The sequence below is a fragment of the Stenella coeruleoalba genome, assembly GCF_951394435.1.
Source record: "Stenella coeruleoalba genome assembly, chromosome: 8".
Lineage (NCBI taxonomy): Eukaryota > Metazoa > Chordata > Mammalia > Artiodactyla > Delphinidae > Stenella > Stenella coeruleoalba.
In genome coordinates, this window is record NC_137154.1 from 5140581 (window position 1) to 5159171 (window position 18591).

At 44.0% G+C, this 18591-nt stretch overlaps 1 protein-coding gene across 4 annotated transcripts in view; it reads left to right on the top strand.

The window, feature by feature from the left end:
- The window catches only part of CHKA (choline kinase alpha), a 63216-nt gene that overhangs the window by 12097 nt on the left and 32528 nt on the right, over window positions 1-18591 (top strand). For all 4 annotated transcript variants that reach the window (XM_079928637.1, XM_079928638.1, XM_079928635.1 and 1 more), the window contains exon 2: window positions 13767-13878. In XM_079928637.1, coding sequence (XP_079784763.1) covers window positions 13767-13878 — 112 coding nt within the window. The remainder of the gene's footprint in view (window positions 1-13766; window positions 13879-18591) is intronic.

An 18591-nucleotide genomic window follows, 5' to 3' on the forward strand; every position in this document is an offset into this window, starting at 1 on the left:
GTGATGAGGGAAGGGCCGTACCGTGGTCCCACCCTGAGGACTGAGCCTTAGAAGGTGGGGAGCTGGAAGGATAGTTTTTACAGTTGCTGTGGCCCAGCCACCTTCCTTTGCTTCCCTGCGTTACGGTTGAGTCCTCTCTGTATTTGAGTGGGGAGCCCTCTTGCCACCTCTGACCTCCTGGGTAAAGTACAGCTGTGCCATAAATGGTGAGCTGATAGACCTTTAAGTCAGGGCTGATAGACCTTTAAGTCAGGAGTGTTTCCTCATTTGCCTCATGGCGGGGAAATGTTCATTTTCTTCTCCCTCCTTGAAAATCTCCACTGCCATTAAGTCTGGAAATTAACTGTACTTTATCCCAAATGTGAGAGTAACCTGTTTGAATTGTAGTGACCCGTTAGCAAGTTAAGAGGATCTTGATTGATTTTGTGCCTTACCAGGGTTTTGGGGTTTGTCCTGTGTTTAGGTAACATGTAAATTTCCCCAAGATGCTTCACTGTCTAACACAGTCGACTTCTGTTGGAAAGGATTACGCTTCAGGTTCTGGAACAGTGGGGCTAATGTAGAAAAAGATGAGTTGGGGGAGGTGAGAATCAACTTGCCTAAACCTAGAACTGCCTCTAAAGTTGAAGGTTGGAAAAGTCACCAAGAAACAAATTGATCATTACTATTATAGATTGATATCAGTGAAAAACATTTTGGCTTTTTAAAGGGCTCAGTCAGGCAGTTCAGGGCTGAAAATGAGGCCTGGGCCTAAAAATCCTGAAACGTACACAGGCTATTATCTGTTATGTGACTAGAGTAAAGAAATTAGCAGGAAAGTTTCAATTAACTGGAGCCCAAGTTACTAAACATTTTCCTTAATTTTTTTTAAGAGAAAGTGTGAAAATAAGAAAAAGCAGTATTACTTTAAGCATTAAGAACATTCCCTGGCCTGCCTTGGAAGCCGTTCACATCTGAGTTCCTCTGTGTGTGTCTTAACCTCCGTAGCATTCTGTAGTGATATCTCATGTTCAGAACAAGGGCCCCAGGCCAGTGAGGGGCTTGAAACATGAACAGGTACATCACATTTGCCACCCTATATTTAAGGCAGGAACGGAGGGAGGTACGAAGAGTTTTTAGATTTTCCACAAGAGTGTTTTATTTGTTAGCCTCTAATTATCTTGTGGTTAGGATGGTACTTCATACCGACCTGATGATTAACCAGGAGATCAGTTGAGTGGGATAGCTCCCTCCTTGAGCATTCATTGCTTTTATTTGTGAAGGGATTACAGAGGACAGTTGGAAAAAAACAAGGGTTATTTTTGCTCATTTTGTTAAAGAAAAAAAATCTTTGAGTAGATAATCAGTGTACTGGCTTTAAGATTCAAACATTACAAAAGGGTGTCTTTCTCCCACCTCTGACCCCAGTGCCTCTCCCTAGAAGCAAGCACTTCCAGAGAGATGTCATGCATACATTAGTATATGTGGGTGTATTCGTTTCTTCAGCGAACACTGAGAGCTGCAATGTGCTAGGCCCTGTGCGAGGGGCTGAGAATGTGTAGCTTCCCCTGCCTCTTTAATACTTAACAGTAGATCACTTTTTTTGCACTAAAAGCAGCACTGTGTCTTGGAGACTGTTTTATATTGGTATTTATTGAGCTACCTTATTCTTTTGAATAGCCATATAGTGTTATATTTTAATTGAAATAACATTTTGATCTTTTCAGGACAGTTTGAATGCTAGAACTTCTGCTTTGTTAAGTTAATCATGGTAATAAAAGATTCCATTCATTAAGTGCTCAGGTACTACGTTAATCTGGGCAGTGAGCCTCAGGGAGAGGAATTCTTTTTTTTTTTTTAAGATGAAAGTTACTTTAATTTATTTATTTTATTTATTTATTTATTTATTTTTGGCTGTGTTGGGTCTTCGTTTCTGTGCGAGGGTTTTCTCTAGTTGGCGGCGAGCCGGGGCCACTCTTCATCGCGGTGCGCGGGCCTTTCACTGTCACGGCCTCTCTTGTTGCACAGCACAGGCTCCAGGTACGCAGGCTCAGTAGTTGTGGCTCACGGGCCTCGTTGCTCCGTGGCATGTGGGATCTTCCCAGACCAGGGCTTGAACCCATGTCCCCTGCATTGGCAGGCAGATTCTCAACCACTGTGCCACCAGGGAAGCCCCAAGGGAGAGGAATTCTTAACCCCAGGGGCTCAGAGAGGCTGAGTAGCTTGCCAGGAGTTAAAGTGTTAATAAGTGGTGACTCCTGTCTAGTTCTAACACAGTATGATGGTTATTTCAGCTAGTCACTCAGGTGTGCACTTCAGTTTAGGCAGAGATAACATACACCTGTCTCTATTTTTGCCCAGATTTTTTGTGATAAGCAGTTCTCTACAATAGTACCTATTGCTTGCAAGGTATGTGCAAAAGTGTCCTGAGAGTATGATGTCTGGCAGGGACTTCAAATGACCTTGAGCGTGTTGACGAGTCCTGTATTTTAGGTAAGTAATAAAGTCAAGTGGCATATCTCCCCTGAGGTCCAGTCAGTGCTCCCATGGGTTAGAAACCTCAGCAGGCAGGCATCCTGTCACAGTCCAGGGCCAAGTGACATTCATATAGACGAGTCATGTGGAGAAGGTAGGGGTCCCCCCAGGTGTCTGACCTTTTCAGGGACCCTGTTTTACTGATGAGAACTGCGAACAGACCTGGTTTGTGAGTCACCCTTTGTCCGTTTTGGACTGTGAATAAGGGTGAGTAGGATTCTGTAGGGTGTACGTACGATGGCAGGTAATTAATGCCTGAAGTTACAGTTGTGGCCTTTTACTGCTCTCCCCTGCACATAGGCTACTGGAAATTTCATCTTTTCCGAGTCTTCCTCTCTTAGTTTTCCTGCGTTGCGTTTGGCCTGCCAGCGCAGGGGTGGAATTCAGGATGCTGCATAAAGAGTACTGTGGAAGCCACCTGGTTCAGAGATGTTCACAACTACTGAAGCATAATTTTAAAACTTTGGAAAGTCCAGAGATTATGAACAGCACTGAAGTGAGCCAATCGGCAGGAGGAGGGCAAAGGGCACGGGAGGCCAGCGTTGGCAAACCTTCCCTCCCCAGGCTTTATTCTGGAATCTTTTCTCTTGATGGTTTTGACAATAGCCTGGATGGTGGAAGGTGCCTGGGCTCTGGAAACCAGGTCATGGGAGAGTGGAGAAGGCGGTGGGCTGTGTGTGTGTGTGAGCCCTCCCTGACAGGCCTCAAACTGGGGGGCTGCAGGAGTAGGCCGCAGAAAGATACGTGGGGAGGAGAAAAAGAAGTGTATGGCCAGGACCAGAGGGAAGCACCTTTGGTCGTGCTGGTGGGGGACAGATGCCACCTCCAAATAGAGTTACAGGTAGGTGTGGGAAGCTGGAAACCCAGTGTAACCACAGAGGTTTCCCGAAACTCGGTAACTTCTCTCATTCCAAAGTCCTTAGTAATGCTGCTTCTTTTTCCAGATCCTAAAATCAGAGGCATGTTTTTTTTTTTTTCTATGTTTGTCCATATGTACAAACCAAGTATTGAATGCCAGAAGCCAACCTTTCAGTAAGGCACCCTTTCCTTCTCTGTGTCATTTTTTTTTTTTTAAACATCTTTATTGGAGTATAATTGCTTTACAATGGTATGTTAGTTTCAGCTTCACAACAAAATGAATCAGTTATATATACACATATGTTCCCATATCTCTTCCTGCTTGCGTCTCCCTCCCTCCCACCCTCCCTATCCCACCCATGTTTTTGAGGGCTTGATTTCTCCTAGGGTCTAGAGTTTCATTGGAAGTGTTCACTACTTGGGAGCACATTTTAATCAAATGGTGATTGCCATGGATCATACACACGGAGCTTAATATTAAGAGGACGGTCATTCATAGGTTCAAATAAATCAATGAATGGTCGATTTAATAAACTAAGGCAAGTTATCACGGGTTTAGAAAGGAAAAAGACAGCATTATTGAGATGTAATTCACATAATATAAAATTCACCCTTTTAAATGGTACAGTTCAGTTTTTTTTAGTATTTTTACAGAGTTATACGGCGATCACTGCTGTTTTTTCAGAACACTTTCATCACCTCAGAATGAAGCCCTGTACCATTAGCGTTCTCTTCCTGTTCTCCCCTCTCCCTAGCTCCTGGCAACCACTGATCTACTTACTTTTTTTTTTTTTTGATCTACTTACTTTTTATGGATTTGTCTCTTCTGGACATTTCATATAGATGGACTCATACAACATGCATGGCCTTTTGTGACCAGTTTCTTTCACTTAGCATCATGTTTTCTAGGTTTATCTGTGTTGTAGCATGTATTGATACTTCATTCCCTTTTATGGCTGAATAATATTTCATTGCTTGATACACCGCAGTTTATTCATTCATTAATTGATGGACATTTGGATTCTTCCCCTTTTTTGGCTATTATAAACATTTGTGTTCAGTGTTTGTGAGGACATATGTTTTCATTTCTCTTGGGTATCTGTCTAGGAGTGAAATTGCTGGGTCATTTGGTAACTCAACATTTAACTTTTTGAAGATGTCACTGATCTTTTGAAGCCCTCTGTCAGAGGATCTCCACAGACCCCAACAAATATCCCTATTGAGTTTGAGAGGATATTGGACAAGATTATTGTTGCTTTGACCCATTGTGATCTTTTAACCAGCAACTTTTTTTTTTTTTTTTGGCGGTACGCGGGCCTCTCACTGTTGTGGCCTCTCCCGTTGCGGAGCGCAGGCTCAGCGGCCATGGCTTACGGGCCCAGCCGCTCCGCAGCACGTGGGATCTTCCCGGACCGGGGCACGAACCCGTGTCCCCTGCATCGGCAGGCGGACTCTCAACCACTGCGCCACCAGGGAAGCCCTTACCAGCGCCTTTTTTCCCCTTGCTTCCAGTGATCTTGGTTTTATACATATACTAAATTACCAACTGATTTTTGAGAAGAGTTCATTATAGTATATGCTGGTGATTGTGTATTAGATGCCATAAAGTTTTATGTGAAACAACCTCTCTTTATTAAAAATTACATTTATAAAGTAGTAAAGAATAAAATTTTGAAAATAATAAAATAGCTTTATCAAATCTGAACATTTGGCTTCGGGTTCCCTTCTTTTGCCTAGAGGTAACCACCGTTTTGCATTGGTGTTAAAATTCTGTTTCATTCTGAAATAAGATTCTGATCTTTAGAACAGAATTTTGAAGTCTTTTATAACCTGTGTATTTGGTCTAAGTGCTGAAACGTTAGAGCACTTTTTGTGACAGGTGTACTTGCAGTAGGGTGGTTCATGTATGGGGGGTTAATAATCCTGAGAGTCATGGAGCCTGTGGTTCATGTTTGACCGTAGGTAACCAGTTGTCATCTAGGCTTCTATTTTAAGAAGACCTTTCACACCAGGAAGGCGTGATGATATTTCCTGCTGCAAGGAACTTTGAGAGGAAGTAGCATCAAATGCCAGATCTTAGTTTCGTGGAGTGGTTTTTGTTTTGAAATGATTTTGTGGAATTTTTCAGGGTTCTTTTAAAATTAATTGCAGTCGGGCTTCCCTGGTGGCGCAGTGGTTGGGAATCCACCTGCCAATGCAGGGGACGCGGGTTCGAGCCCTGGTCCGGGAGGATCCCACATGCCGTGGAGCAACTAAGCCCGTGCACCACAACTACTGAGGCTGAGCTCTAGAACCTTCGAGCCACAGCTACTGAAGCCCGCGTGCCTAGAGCCCGTGCTCCGCAACAGGAGAGGCCGCTGCAGTGAGAAGCCCGCGCACAGCAACGAAGACCCAACGCAGCCATAAATTAATTAATTAATTAATTAATTAAAAAATAAAAAGGGAAATCTCTTTTTAAAAAATTGAAATAAATAAATAAATAAATAAAATTACAATCAATACGATGCCAACTGTGATAGTTTCTTTGACCCGTTTCTGGATCAACTAAAATTTTAGATTATCTGCTGTTTTACATCTTCCAATTTTCTTTTCTCCTCTTAATGATTAGTGCAGTTAATTATCGCTTCATTTGAGGTGGGTAAAGAATTGACATTTATCAGTTTGGGGGGAAGTTATTTAGCATAGAATCACTAAGGCGTACATCAAGAAATCCATTTAAATAAAGTTGCTAACTTTCAGTATGTTTCATAGTTTATTTTCATTAACTATTTTTCCCTTATTGATGTACTTACAAATATTCCCTTTGCAATAATTTTTTAACTTTAAAATATTTCATGCCATTTGTTAACTTTATGTATATCTTGAAGCATTAAAAAATTTCATTATCTTCACTAGCAGTTTAATGGTTTAAAAAATTATATTTTTGATAATATCAAGTTTTAATTGATTAAAAAACAGGTCAAACGAGATATGAGACAGGAGTTCTGACACCACTGCCAGGTGAAGAGTGAACCGGTGTGGCTCTGTTTTAGGACACTTCGGCAGTAGGCATCAAGAAATGTTAAAATGGTAGTGCCCTTTGGTCCAGAAAACCCAGCTTCAAAGGGTCTCCTCAAGATTTATGCAATCTTGTGCATAAAGATTGACATATAGGTATACATTTGTAGAGTTGTGTGTAGAAGTAAAAAATAATGGGAAAACTCTGTCTTTAGCATTAGGCAGTTGGTTAAACCATGCTGTATCTTTAAGGTGAAATTCCATGCACAATTAAAAATGATGTTTTTAATGCTGAATTGAGGGAAAATGCTCATAAGTGGAAAATGAACTTTGTAGAGCAGTATATTCACCATGATCCCTTTTTTTTTTTTTTTTTTTTGCGGTACGCGGGCCTCTCACTGTTGTGGCCTCACCTGTTGCGGAGCACAGGCTCCAGACACGCAGGCTCAGCAGCCATGGCTTATGGGCCCAGCCGCTCTGCGGCATGTGGGATCTTCCCGGACCGGGGCACGAACCCGTGTCCCCTGCATCGGCAGGTGGACTCTCAACCATTGTGCTACCAGGGAAGCCCCATGATCCCAATTTTAATAAAAAGAAAGAAATTGGGAAAAGGAGCTTAGGAAAATGACAAGAAAAAATATATACTACAGTGTTCAAAGTGGTTATATTTGAATAATAGAATTTGGGAAAGTAGTTGTCTTTTTTATTTTGGGGGGGGTCTTTCAGATTCATGTACACACAACTTTTTGGAACCTGGCTTTTAAAATCTGAAAGTCAAACAGTTTAATACACGTTAAGGCAGCCTACTTTAGTTGCTTCAACAACTGATAAACTTAATTGAGTTTGAAAAAATACACCAGGTCACCCAGGTCCTTCGTCACTTGTGGTGTGTAGGTGATCTTGAATGTGCCAAGAGCAGCACAGCACTACCAAGCAACTGCTTTGTGGCTCTGTTTTCACAAATCCATTTTCTTCAGCATATAAACCAGTTAGCCTTTTGGTTCTTCAGTTTGGAGTTGGTTCTTTGTTTTTGCATGGTTTCTTTTCAAATATCCTATATGTTCTATGTGTGTTGTCATTTGATGAGTCAAATTATTCTCAATTGTAAGTTAATTCTTGATAAGCTGTATATCAAGAGAAATTGAAATTATGATTTTCGCATCTCATCAGCAGTCTGTAAAAGCAGCTCTGTGTTCTGCTCGTTATTCCATTGGTACTGTTTGAGGGACCTGTGGGGTGAGGATTAGGGACGCACACTCAGCTGGATCCCTAGGGCACTGGTTAGAATTCCCGCCAGCAGTGACTTCTCTTTTCAGTGTCCTACCTGCCATGGCTTGCTTACATATGTTGAATATGAAATAAATACGTTATTCTCATCTTATTTGATATTTTGCTTATGTGAGTATCTCTGTGCCTCCTAAGTTTAATTATGACATGTATGTTTATTATAAAGATCTTCTGCCACATGGTAAAAAGGTTGAAGTTTCAGACTTCTTTGGAATCCTTGAGCGTTCCTGGGGTTTTACTTGGAAGGATATTCTTGACAAATCCCCTGGTAAATTGGCTGTTGTATTTCTGCTGTCATTCTGTGGCGTATCTTCCCATCGTATCTTCTTCCTAGTCGAAGTATTTAGCTCATTAGTGTCTGACATTTTTCTAGGTGTTTTCTGACAGTTTGGGTCATCTGTGACAATGACATTGTTTCATTTATTTTGATTGTCACTTAAAAATCATCCATGTTTTACTTCTTCCCACTAGGGCCTATTGGGTGAGCGGCTACAGATAATACAAGAAATGAAGGATTTCCAGGTTGTGGGCTTGTTTGTGGCCAAGCCGGCCTGCTTTCCTTCTTTGGGACTCTGGGGATAAACTGAATCAAGTTAACACAGCTTAGAACAGTAGTTCATCTGTTTGCTCTCGCCGTGGACTGAGCTTTCGAGAGTATGTGACAGGAAGGAAAACTAGGGCTTTTAACTGATGTCATGCCTGTCCTGTTGCTTGGTAGCCAGAAGCCCATGCTGGCTGTGCCTGGCTGTGGCAGGCCCTTGTGACAAGCCATGCACTTGGGGCGCGGGCCTGAGTGGAGGGGAAAGGAGAAGGCTGCCCTTCTGTCTCTGCGCCTGCCTGCTTCCTGAGCTGGGGTCGACAGCTAGCTTGCCTCCTGGGAAAGTAGGTCCTTATTCCTGGCAGAGGTTCCCAGATGCCATGATTGCTTTTCTTTAAATAAGCTGTTGAAAAATACTCTTTAAAATGACTTTTATTTACATCTGTGAAACGTTGTTTCTGTAGAAGCACATACAAGTTTCACTGGTGAAGAAAAATGAGATTTTTTTTTTCCTTTCTAAACCATTGAGATATAGTTCACATATCACATAGTTCACCTGCTTAAATTGTAGGATTCAGTGGTTTTTGGTATATGGGTTTTTTTTTTTTTTTGGCCGTGCAGCATGTGGGATCTTAGGTCCCCCACCAGGGATTGAACCCGCATCCCCTGCATTGGAAGCTCAGAGTCTTAACCAGTGGACTGCCAGGTAAGTTCCAGCATAGGGTTTTTAATATATCCACAGGTATGTGCAGCCATCACCACAGTCAATTTTAGAACAATTTCATACCTCGAGAGGAAACCCTGTCGCCTTTAGCCCCCTTCTGCCCCGGCCCTAGGCACCCACTCTGCAGATTGCCTCGTTCCGGACATTTCATATGAATGGAATCATTTAATATCTGGTCTTTTGTTCTGGCTTCTTTCACTGAGCATGTTTTTAAGGTTCATCCATGTTGTAGCTTGTGTCAGGACGTCATTCCTTTTTTAAAAATTGCGGTAAAATATGCATGGCATAAAATCTACCATTTTAACCATATTTAAGTGTATAGTTTAGTGGCATTAAGTCGGTCACGTAACCATCACCACTGTTGATCGCAAGAATGTTTTCATCTTGCTAAACTGAACCTCTGTGCCCATTAAACCGTAGTTCCTCATCACTGCCGGTAGCCCCTCTTTGAATTCATTAGCTCACTCCGAATCTGTTTTAGTTATTTTGTGTGTTTCCTGGAATGAGGTATGTCCTTTAGAAGTCTAGCCCTGCTGACAGCTTGAGTTTAGCCCTGTGAGACCTGTCTAGAGGCATCTGATCTCCAGAACTGTAAGATAATAAATGTGTGTGTTTTTTTTTAAATTAATTAATTTATTTATTTTTGGCTGTGTTGGGTCTTCATTGCTGCGCAAGGGCTTTCTCTAGTTGCGGCGAGCGGGGGCTGCTCTTCCTTGCGGTGCGCGGGCTTCTTGTTGCCATGGCTTCTCTTGTTGCAGAGCACGGGCTCTAGGCGCGCGGGCTTCAGTAGTTGTGGCTCGTGGGCTCTAGAGCTCAGGCTTACTGAGCTAGTAGTTGTGGCGCATGGGCCTAGTTGCTCTGCGGCATGTGGGATCTTCCTGGACCAGGGCTCGAACCCGCGTCCCCCACATTGGCAGGCGGACTCTTAACCACTGCACCACCAGGGAAGCCCTGTGTGTTGTTTAAAGCCACGAAGTTTGTGGTCGTAAGTGACAGCAGCCACAGGAACAGAGACATTTGTCTTATGCAAGTTAGTACAGACCCGTCCTGACGTCGGGCTCCTGTGATGGATGGCGGTGCCCGCAGCACCACTGTGTGTCTGGCATGGCACGTGGTGCCCTCCTTCTTGTGTCCCATCTCTCAGCATGAGGGTAAAAGCAAGGATTCTGGAGCCAGATGCCGTCTTCCATTGTGGCTCTGCCACTTTCTTGCTTTGTTTCCTCCTCTGTGAGATGGAGGCAGTACTGGCACTGCCCTGTAGGTTGTCGGGAGGATGGAATGACCCCACCCTTGTTGCATGCTCGGGACATTGCGGCCCCAGGGCTCCGTGACCCTGAGGTCTTACAGTGACTAGATTTAAGTGCTGCTCCTTTACAGAGGAGTGCATTTTTGAGGGTCACAGAGGTTTAGCAGCGTGCCCAAGATTACACAGCTAGTAAGTGCGGAACTAGGGTTTGAATCGGCTCCCTGGCTCTGAAGCCTGTGGCTTTTCTGTTACATGATGCCCTCCCCCAGGAAGAGGGGACTGTCCCTTGGGGAGCTTACAGTCTAAATTAGAGAGCCAAGGCTGACTGCCAGCTTATTAGAGAACAATATAAGATGGTCATTTACCAAATGTAACAGGGAGGAGTTTGGAGAAGGGAGGTTCTGGAAGAGTGCTGTGGTCATTGTCATTTTCAGAAAATCTCTATTGAGCATCCACCATCTGGGGCCACTGGGCCTTGAGAATTGAAGTTAGACGTGACCCGTCTTCAGGAGCTAGCAGGGAAGACAGCAAAAGATTGTTGAGGAGGTTGGACTTGGAACTTGGTTGTTTCTTTTTTGTTTGTTTTGTTTTTTGCGGTACACGGGCCTCTCACTGTTGTGGCCTCTCCTGTTGCGGAGCGCAGGCTCCTGACGCGCAGGCTCAGCGGCCATGGCTCACGGGCCTAGCCGCTCCACGGCATGTGGGATCTTCCCGGACCAGGGCACGAACCCGTGTCCCCTGCATCGGCAGGTGGACTCTCAACCACTGCGCCACCAGGGAAGCCCTTGGAACTTGGTTTTAAACAGTAGGTAGTTTTTATTTTTTTATAAACTTATTTTATTCATTTATTTTTGGTTGTGTCGGGTCTTTGTTGCTGCGCGTGGGCTTTCTCTGGTTGCGACGAGCGGGGACTACTCTTCGTTGCGGTGCATGGGCTTCTCATTGCGGAACATGGGCTCTAGGCGCACGGGCTTCAGCAGTTGTGGCGCGCGGGCTCAGTAGTTGTGGCGCACAGCCTTAGTTGCTCCGCGGCATGTGAGATCTTCCTGGACCAGGGCTCGAACCCGTGTCACCTGCATTGGCAGGCGGATTCTTAACCACTGTGCCACCAGAGAAGCCCAGTAGGTAGTTTTTAGATGGCAGAGAAGAGTGAGGAGTTTCCAGACTGGAAGAACAGGAGTAAGTGGATGTGGTGACACTGCATCAGTTACTACTAGGTTTAGCTGCTTATAACAGAGGACCCCAGAGTCACAGTGGTTAAACAACATAGAAATTGATTTCCGTTGTGCATTAAAGAGGTACAGGAGAAGCCAGGCTGAGCAGGTGTGGCGGCTTCACGGCTTGGTGGGGATGCAGACTCCTTTCAGCTAACCGCTCTGCTATTTCTAGGATGTGGCCGTTAATCTCGTGATCTAAGAAGCTGCTGAAGCTCTGGCCACTTGTGCTAGTTAGGATCCTAGCAAGAAAATGGAAACACCACTAGGTATTTCAGCAGCCATAGAGGATTTAATGTAGGGAATTGGGTGAACAGGCGGTGGAGAACCAAAAAAGCAAAAAGGGAACAGAATTGATTAAAATAAGGAATACTAAGTGTGCAGGAAGCAGGCTCCTGGGGCTGGGGGACAAGGGAAGAGGTTGGGGTGATCAGAACCTGGAAGCTGAGAGGAGGGGCCCACAGGGTTGGGATCCCGACCTCCAAGGAGAGGGCACTGCTTGGCTATTGCTGGGGACCCTGAGGCTGGTGCCGGGGTCGCCCAAAGAAGTGAGGATGGGAACGGGCGGGTTGCTGCCGCAGCACGCGGGCAGGAGCGGCCAGCAGACACGTCTGCCGCCAGAACCTGATGAATGGGAGCAGCTGATAAAGGAGGTTTGTCATCGGCAGAGTCCCAGCCCAGCATCACAGCAGAACTGGAGTGGGAATTTGGAGCCCAGAGGCAGTAGCTTAGCCCTGACCCACCACTGTCTCCTCGGTCCACACAGCAGGATGGATGGGGAAGAGGGGGCAAGCGCATGAGCATGTCTGACGTTGATTCCCCAAAAGCCACATAGACACTTCCTTGACATTTTATTTGCCAGGACTTGGTCGCACAGGCCCGGCCAGCTGTAGAGGCAGCTGGTAAGTAGAGTCCTGACGCAAGACACGTTGCTGCCTGAGCCCAGCCCAGGTTCTCTAACCCAGGAGGGTGGGGAGTGTCTGCCACAGGGGTGGAACTTTGAGCATTTTTGTGGCACCGTTAATGCAGCAACGTTAACAACCTCCAGATAAAACGTTCTCCCTGTTATCTTTCTTCCTCACACAAAATGAACTCTGTCTCTTGGACCATTTTTTGACGGTGCTTGTCACTGTGTGCTCAGGATCCCTGTCTGACTGGGCATGTGATGATGCAATTTAGGTTCGTTTTTAGCCTCACTTTGGGGAACGTAGCCTCACTAACACTGTCAGTGGATAGAACAGGGAAAGAGGCTGCTGGCTTCTGTGACTGGGGGATGTCGTTCTAGGAAGCTGTGGTCCACCTTGCTGATAACGTTTTCTCCACAAGTTGCGCCTGTACTGCTGTGTGATATTGATGCATCTGACAGGCAGGTGTAGACTCAGGGTTTGCTGAAGTATCTGGTTCAGACATTGTTCCATGATTTTGAATTCTGTCTTACAGTTTTATGTGTGCCTTCTTCATTGGAGCGGAAGTTGCTCAAGGGCAGGGACCAGAGCTTGTTTCAGTGTTGTGTTACCCGAGCTTCCAGAGTGGTGCTTTGCTCATGTAATAGTTCCCTGCAGTTTACTGACTGTTTATGAATAGGATTGGGGGACTCTGAAGTCTACTACAGATGAGGTGCCTCTGGTCTCGAATTCCTAATTGTACAGTATTTTGTGTTCATTTAACTCCAGTCCCTGCATTAACTAACCACCCTCTGCACCTAATCATTTCCAACCCAGGCAGGTGATTTGTCCCCGAGGCTATGCTCTCCTGTTTAAACGTCCCCTGTAACTTGTTGCTTGTCTTTGGTAGTCACAGTAGAAGGTTTAGGGTATTGAGAGCTCTGAGAGCTCCAGTAATTGTTAATTATTAGAGCTCTCAGAGCTCCAGTAATTGTTAATGTTGCAAATTTTTTGAAAAGGCTGTTAGGCAAACCTGGTTGAGAAGGGGTGGATCTTTCCATTTCAAGTGGAAAGTCCTGTAGGAGATGGTTTAAGTATTGCCCCAAGAGTTTAACCTGGCAGTGATGGGTATATGATGGGAATTTTGGATCATACGTGAATGTGGGCTGGAAGGGAGGCATCTGGGATTTCCCCCCATTCCCAGGGCTGAAGAGGGTCTCCTCGCTCCTTGTCACTCTCTGAGGCAGATGCCACATGCAATTATAAACCCCCCCCCCCATTGCTGTCCTAGAAGAACAGATCCGGAATTTGCCTGTTTTTATTGTGACTCGTGGAATTGATCTGAGAACTGCGGAGTTAATCATTTATGTTGCTAGTATCCTGAGAGATTAAATGAAGACTTAGATGAGGACAGTTCTTGTGGGATGGATCCTGACTTCTCATCCACACGCGATTTAGCTTGCTTTCAAAATACAGATCCTTACGGTCCTCTTGTTTCTGACAGAGGTGGCCTCAGTAACATGCTGTTCCAGTGCTCCTTACCCGACACTCTGGCCACCGTTGGTGACGAGCCTCGGAAGGTGCTCCTGCGGCTGTACGGTGCAATTCTAAAGATGGTGAGTTCCTCGGCTGCTTGGGGATGGGAGGGGCCTGGTCACAGTTCTCATCCTCTTCCCAGATTACCGGGGAAGAGACTTAAAATATGTTAGTGGTGGTGTAAGAGCTATTTAAATATATTGCTTTTGCTTTAATTGGGCTGCACAACTTGGTTTTTTGTTTATATTCTAAGTAAATTCTGTCTTTACTTAACTATTTGTTAGTAAACTAGTACAAATACATCCAGCTTTATATCCAGAGGAAGTACAATGTTGGTTAAATCTTTAATAGTTTTGGATAATGCTTGGATTTTCCACACATTGAAATTTTCAGCTCAGACTTAGGTTGTAAAATTCGAATGTGGGGAGAGCATCATCAAAAAGGGTTTACAGGATAGTCCCAGTGGAAAAGTGTGAGCTCAGTGAAGCCGGATTTATTAACTACCTCCCTTTGAGATTTCTTTAAAACTTTGAATTTGTTAGATTCCTAATCTTTCTAAATTTTTATATTACTTAAATAATTGAATCTTTCAGTTAAAGTACCTTATTTGTTGAATTGTCTTAACCAGTTATAGGATATCCCAAATGTCTGGATTAAAAAAAAAAGCTATCAAAAAAAAAAAAAGCTATACCATGAATTTATCATTTTACTGACCACACATATAAATGTGTATGTTTCTGTGGTAGAATTTTGATACCCATTTAAATCTTCCTTGGAAGGGCCCATTTTGATCTTCATGAAACGGAGAATGGTTTTCTGACTCAGTTTTTTTTTTTAAAGACTAGTCTCTTTCAGCTCAGTCGAAAAAGCAGGTCATGTCCATATCCGTGATGATTTGATTATATGTTTAGAAATATTAAAGTTAAAATTGGCACTCTGGATATTAACTCATTTAAAAACATTGTCATGATGTGACTGAACCTTTTCATTGGGTAATTTTCCCTTAACCCTGTCCAGCTGTGAGAGTGGTCGGGGTCTGAGGTTAGGAACAAGCTAGCGTGTCTGACGAAACCCGAGGCCACTTTGGCATTAGGTTCACGTGCTGACTGAAGGCCGACCCTGCCCCCTGACTGACGGTGTACAAGCAGAACAGGGTCTGTGCTTACCATGCAGTCCAGTTTTTTATTTAATCAAGTTGCAGTTTCAGAGCAGTTCTTGAACTATACCCAATTAATGTCCTTTTGGGACTTTTAATGAAATCAACCTTCAGCCATTTTTTTCTCTGAGGACTTTCTGTAACAATTAAGTCCCATTTCTGCCCATTCGTTTCGTGTGCTTTCATTTAAGCAACCCTTTAAAAATACTTTAATAACTAGCTGCTGGAATTGCATGCGATATGAGACTATTTAAATCTGATTTATGGAGGCTTTGTTTCTATTTCAACTTAAATAGGAGCGTTTTCAGTGTGCACGGTGCGCTCCTCCTAGGCCGGGGGCAGGCCCTGTGCCCTGAGAGCAGCAGAGACCTGTGGAGGTGAGGGGATGCTCTGATGCGTGCTGTCCAGGACGCCGGTCACCAGCCACTTGCGGCCCTCATATGCCTGAAAAGTGGCAAGTGCAGCCAAGGAATGGAGTTTTAAATTTTAAGTAATTTTACTTAATTTAAATTGCAGTGGTTACATGGAGCTGGTGGCTGCTGTGTTGGCTGGCACGTGTGCCCTGTTAAGGACAGCTAACTTAGTAACAGCCGGCTGCAACGCAGGCCGTGACCTTGCAGTTTTCTTTTCCCCTAATAAAGATTCACCATCAGTAGTTAATATTTTGTCCTTTTTGAAATTTTAGCAGTCTAGAATTATTACCTGATAGTACTTAAGTGCAATAGAAATGTCTGGAAATAGAATTTGAACAGAATTCGATGTCCCTATTTATTTTTAAGGGGAAAAAGACTATTAGGTAACTCAGTAGAAAAATAGAGAAGAATTGAAGCCACTTAAAGTGGAATTAACTTTTACCAAACGAATGGATCAGAGTATGTTTTACATGCAGTTAATGGGGGAGGAGGGGTCAGCACTCTAGATTTAGCTTCTCAATTCTGTTTTTACTAGGCTGTTAGTTTCCATTCCTGAAACTGCATCTGCTGATGAAGAGTAGAAGCTGTGCTTGAAAGCACATGGGTAGAAAGGGAAGCAAGTAGCTCACACGATGGATAATGAGCAAACGTCTGACAGTCTCACAACTGACTCTGGCGACAAACTCATTTTTGTTAGAAAAAAGCTGTTCCTTTGCTTTGTAGGTGGGACTCAATGTTTTCAATATAATTACTCAGTTGATTGAGTCCCTAGTTCAAGTACATTTTTTTTTTTTTTTTTTTTTTTTTTTTTTTTTTTTGCGGTACGCGGGCCTCTCACTGTTGTGGCCTCGCCCGTTGCGGAGCACAGGCTCCGGACGCGCAGGCTCAGCGGCCATGGCTCACGGGCCCAGCCGCTCCGCGGCATGTGGGATCTTCCCGGACTGGGGCACGAACCCGTGTCCCCTGCATCGGCAGGCGGACTCTCAACCACTGCGCCACCAGGGTAGCCCTCAAGTACACTTTCTTGTTGAAGTTTGAACTTAGTAAAACCATGAAACCTACAGCCTCAAGTATTTTTGGTTCCCAAGTTCTTTGGGGTTTGGCAGGGGCACTCGCTGCCAGTTAGAGTTTCGGACATTAATGGCCATTTGAATACTTTGGCAACATGAGGAGGGGAAGAAATTCAGGAACTCCGAACAGGAACTTCAGTTTAAGTGAGAAGGAAGGTAAGGGGCCGAGACTAAGCAGTCAGTAAGACTCGAGGCCGACGGCAGTGCCGTGCACTTTACAAGTTGAGCTCTCACGGCATGGTGCCAGGGATTTCACCAGAAATGGCCAAAACTGATAGTAACTTGCCAGGATTTGCATTAATTAAGAGATGTGGCTGAGCAACTATGGAACCCAAATAATAAGTCACATTACTTTCATAAATGCATGGATTGAAGACAGAAATGTCATGCAAATCAAATGTTATGCTTTCCTTATTTTTGCCTCTACTTAGAGGAGAGCACACACACACATCCCTATACATGCATGTGCGTTTGTACAAATACAACTTGGTATTTCCTAAACTGGCCACATACATGCAGTTGTCACATCCTTCAAGGTGGATTAGAATGAGCTCCTTCCCTGAAACATGTTAATTGATGACTGCACATAATGATAGACTTACGTATTTTCTCAGAATGTTTAGCTGTTTTGCTTAATTACATGATAGACTGGTTTAGTTTAGTATGTCCCTTCTTTCCCTTTCTCCTCCTCGTTCCAGCTTTGGAATTTTTTACCTCTGGAGAATCAAATATTATGTAGCAGTATTTTTTTGATTTACATTTACAAGTAACTTGGTTTAAAATAACGAGATGCTTCTCGACTTTCTTGTTTTTCTTCATCTTGGTGTTGCGAGATGTCTGACTTCCTTTATTTCCATAGCAGCCCTGAAATGACTGCTCTCTGGTGCAGTTCACTAAGGGTTAAGTAGCAGAAGGCCAAGGTAAAACCTCCTGGTTGGGTTTAAGGCCCACAGTTCTGTCCCACAAACAGCTATCTCTGCCACCCCCCTCCATTTCTGTATAAGATGAGACATAAGCAGACTTCCCAGCTGTACCCTGGATGTTTTGTTTAGGATTTGTGTTAATTTTAGGGCGTATGGAAAGTCCTGTGTTGGACAAGGGGGAAAATGGGTCCTTTTGAGAATAAAACAAGGTAAGACACACACAGCTTCAAAAAACTGCCACACCACACGATATTATTTGCAGGAGACTATTAAATATAAAAATATTGGTGTGATCTTAAAACAGTGAATGTCAGTAGAATTCAGTGTCTGTTTCACATAGGCCAGCCTTAACTTTAATGACAAGGAGGTTATTTTCATTAGCTGCATAGACGATGGAAACCGAATTCAACTATAAAATTACCCGTGACTAAGGCAGGTAGGATAGCTCGGTAGAAGTTTTGAGAAGTACTGGTTTATCCTTTGCCATTGTGGAAAGAGATGTAATTGCTAGAAGAGAGCTTGAAACAATAAAATTAGCTGTCAATGTAACTTGATTTTTTTCCTTTCTGGTACTGGGAAGGAACATGAGCTCTGCATCGTCCAGTAGCAGCCTTTTCCCAGAAGCAAGTTTGGCTGATTACAAATAACCAGTTTGCTTATTTATCATGAATTGTGGAAGACACAAATGTCAGTACGTATTGTTCTTTCAATGTAACCTGTGCCAGTTGGCGGAAGTCTCAGAGGGGGCTTTGTCCCTGCCTCTGTCAGAACAGTGACTGTGTCGAGCCAGTCCCTTCTCTGCATGAATGGAGAGATTTGGCCTCACCGTTTTGAACGGTCTCACAGGCATGAACGTTTATAATACACCAGCGATCTCTCGAGTGCTGTCTGGGAAAATTTTGTTTTTGTTCTTTGAGTAGTAGAAGGCTAATATTAGTGTTTGTTGAAGTACTAACCATAATTAAATGAAAGGCACCAAGGCACAACGCAGATATGTATCAGTGACTCAAAAGAGTACTGTTTGGGACACGGTCTTTTCTGAATCCAGAAAACAAAATGTCTTCTTCCCTGTTTTCTCTTAACCCCAGTTTAATTAAAAATTCAGTCACGATAAATTACAGAGCAGCCTACAGATAGTTGGCAGTAAACTCCCGGCTACTGAGAAGCTGTCTGCTTGCGGCACTTCCCTCTGGAGCTGAGACGGCATGGCTGCCGCTCCCCATGCAGAGCC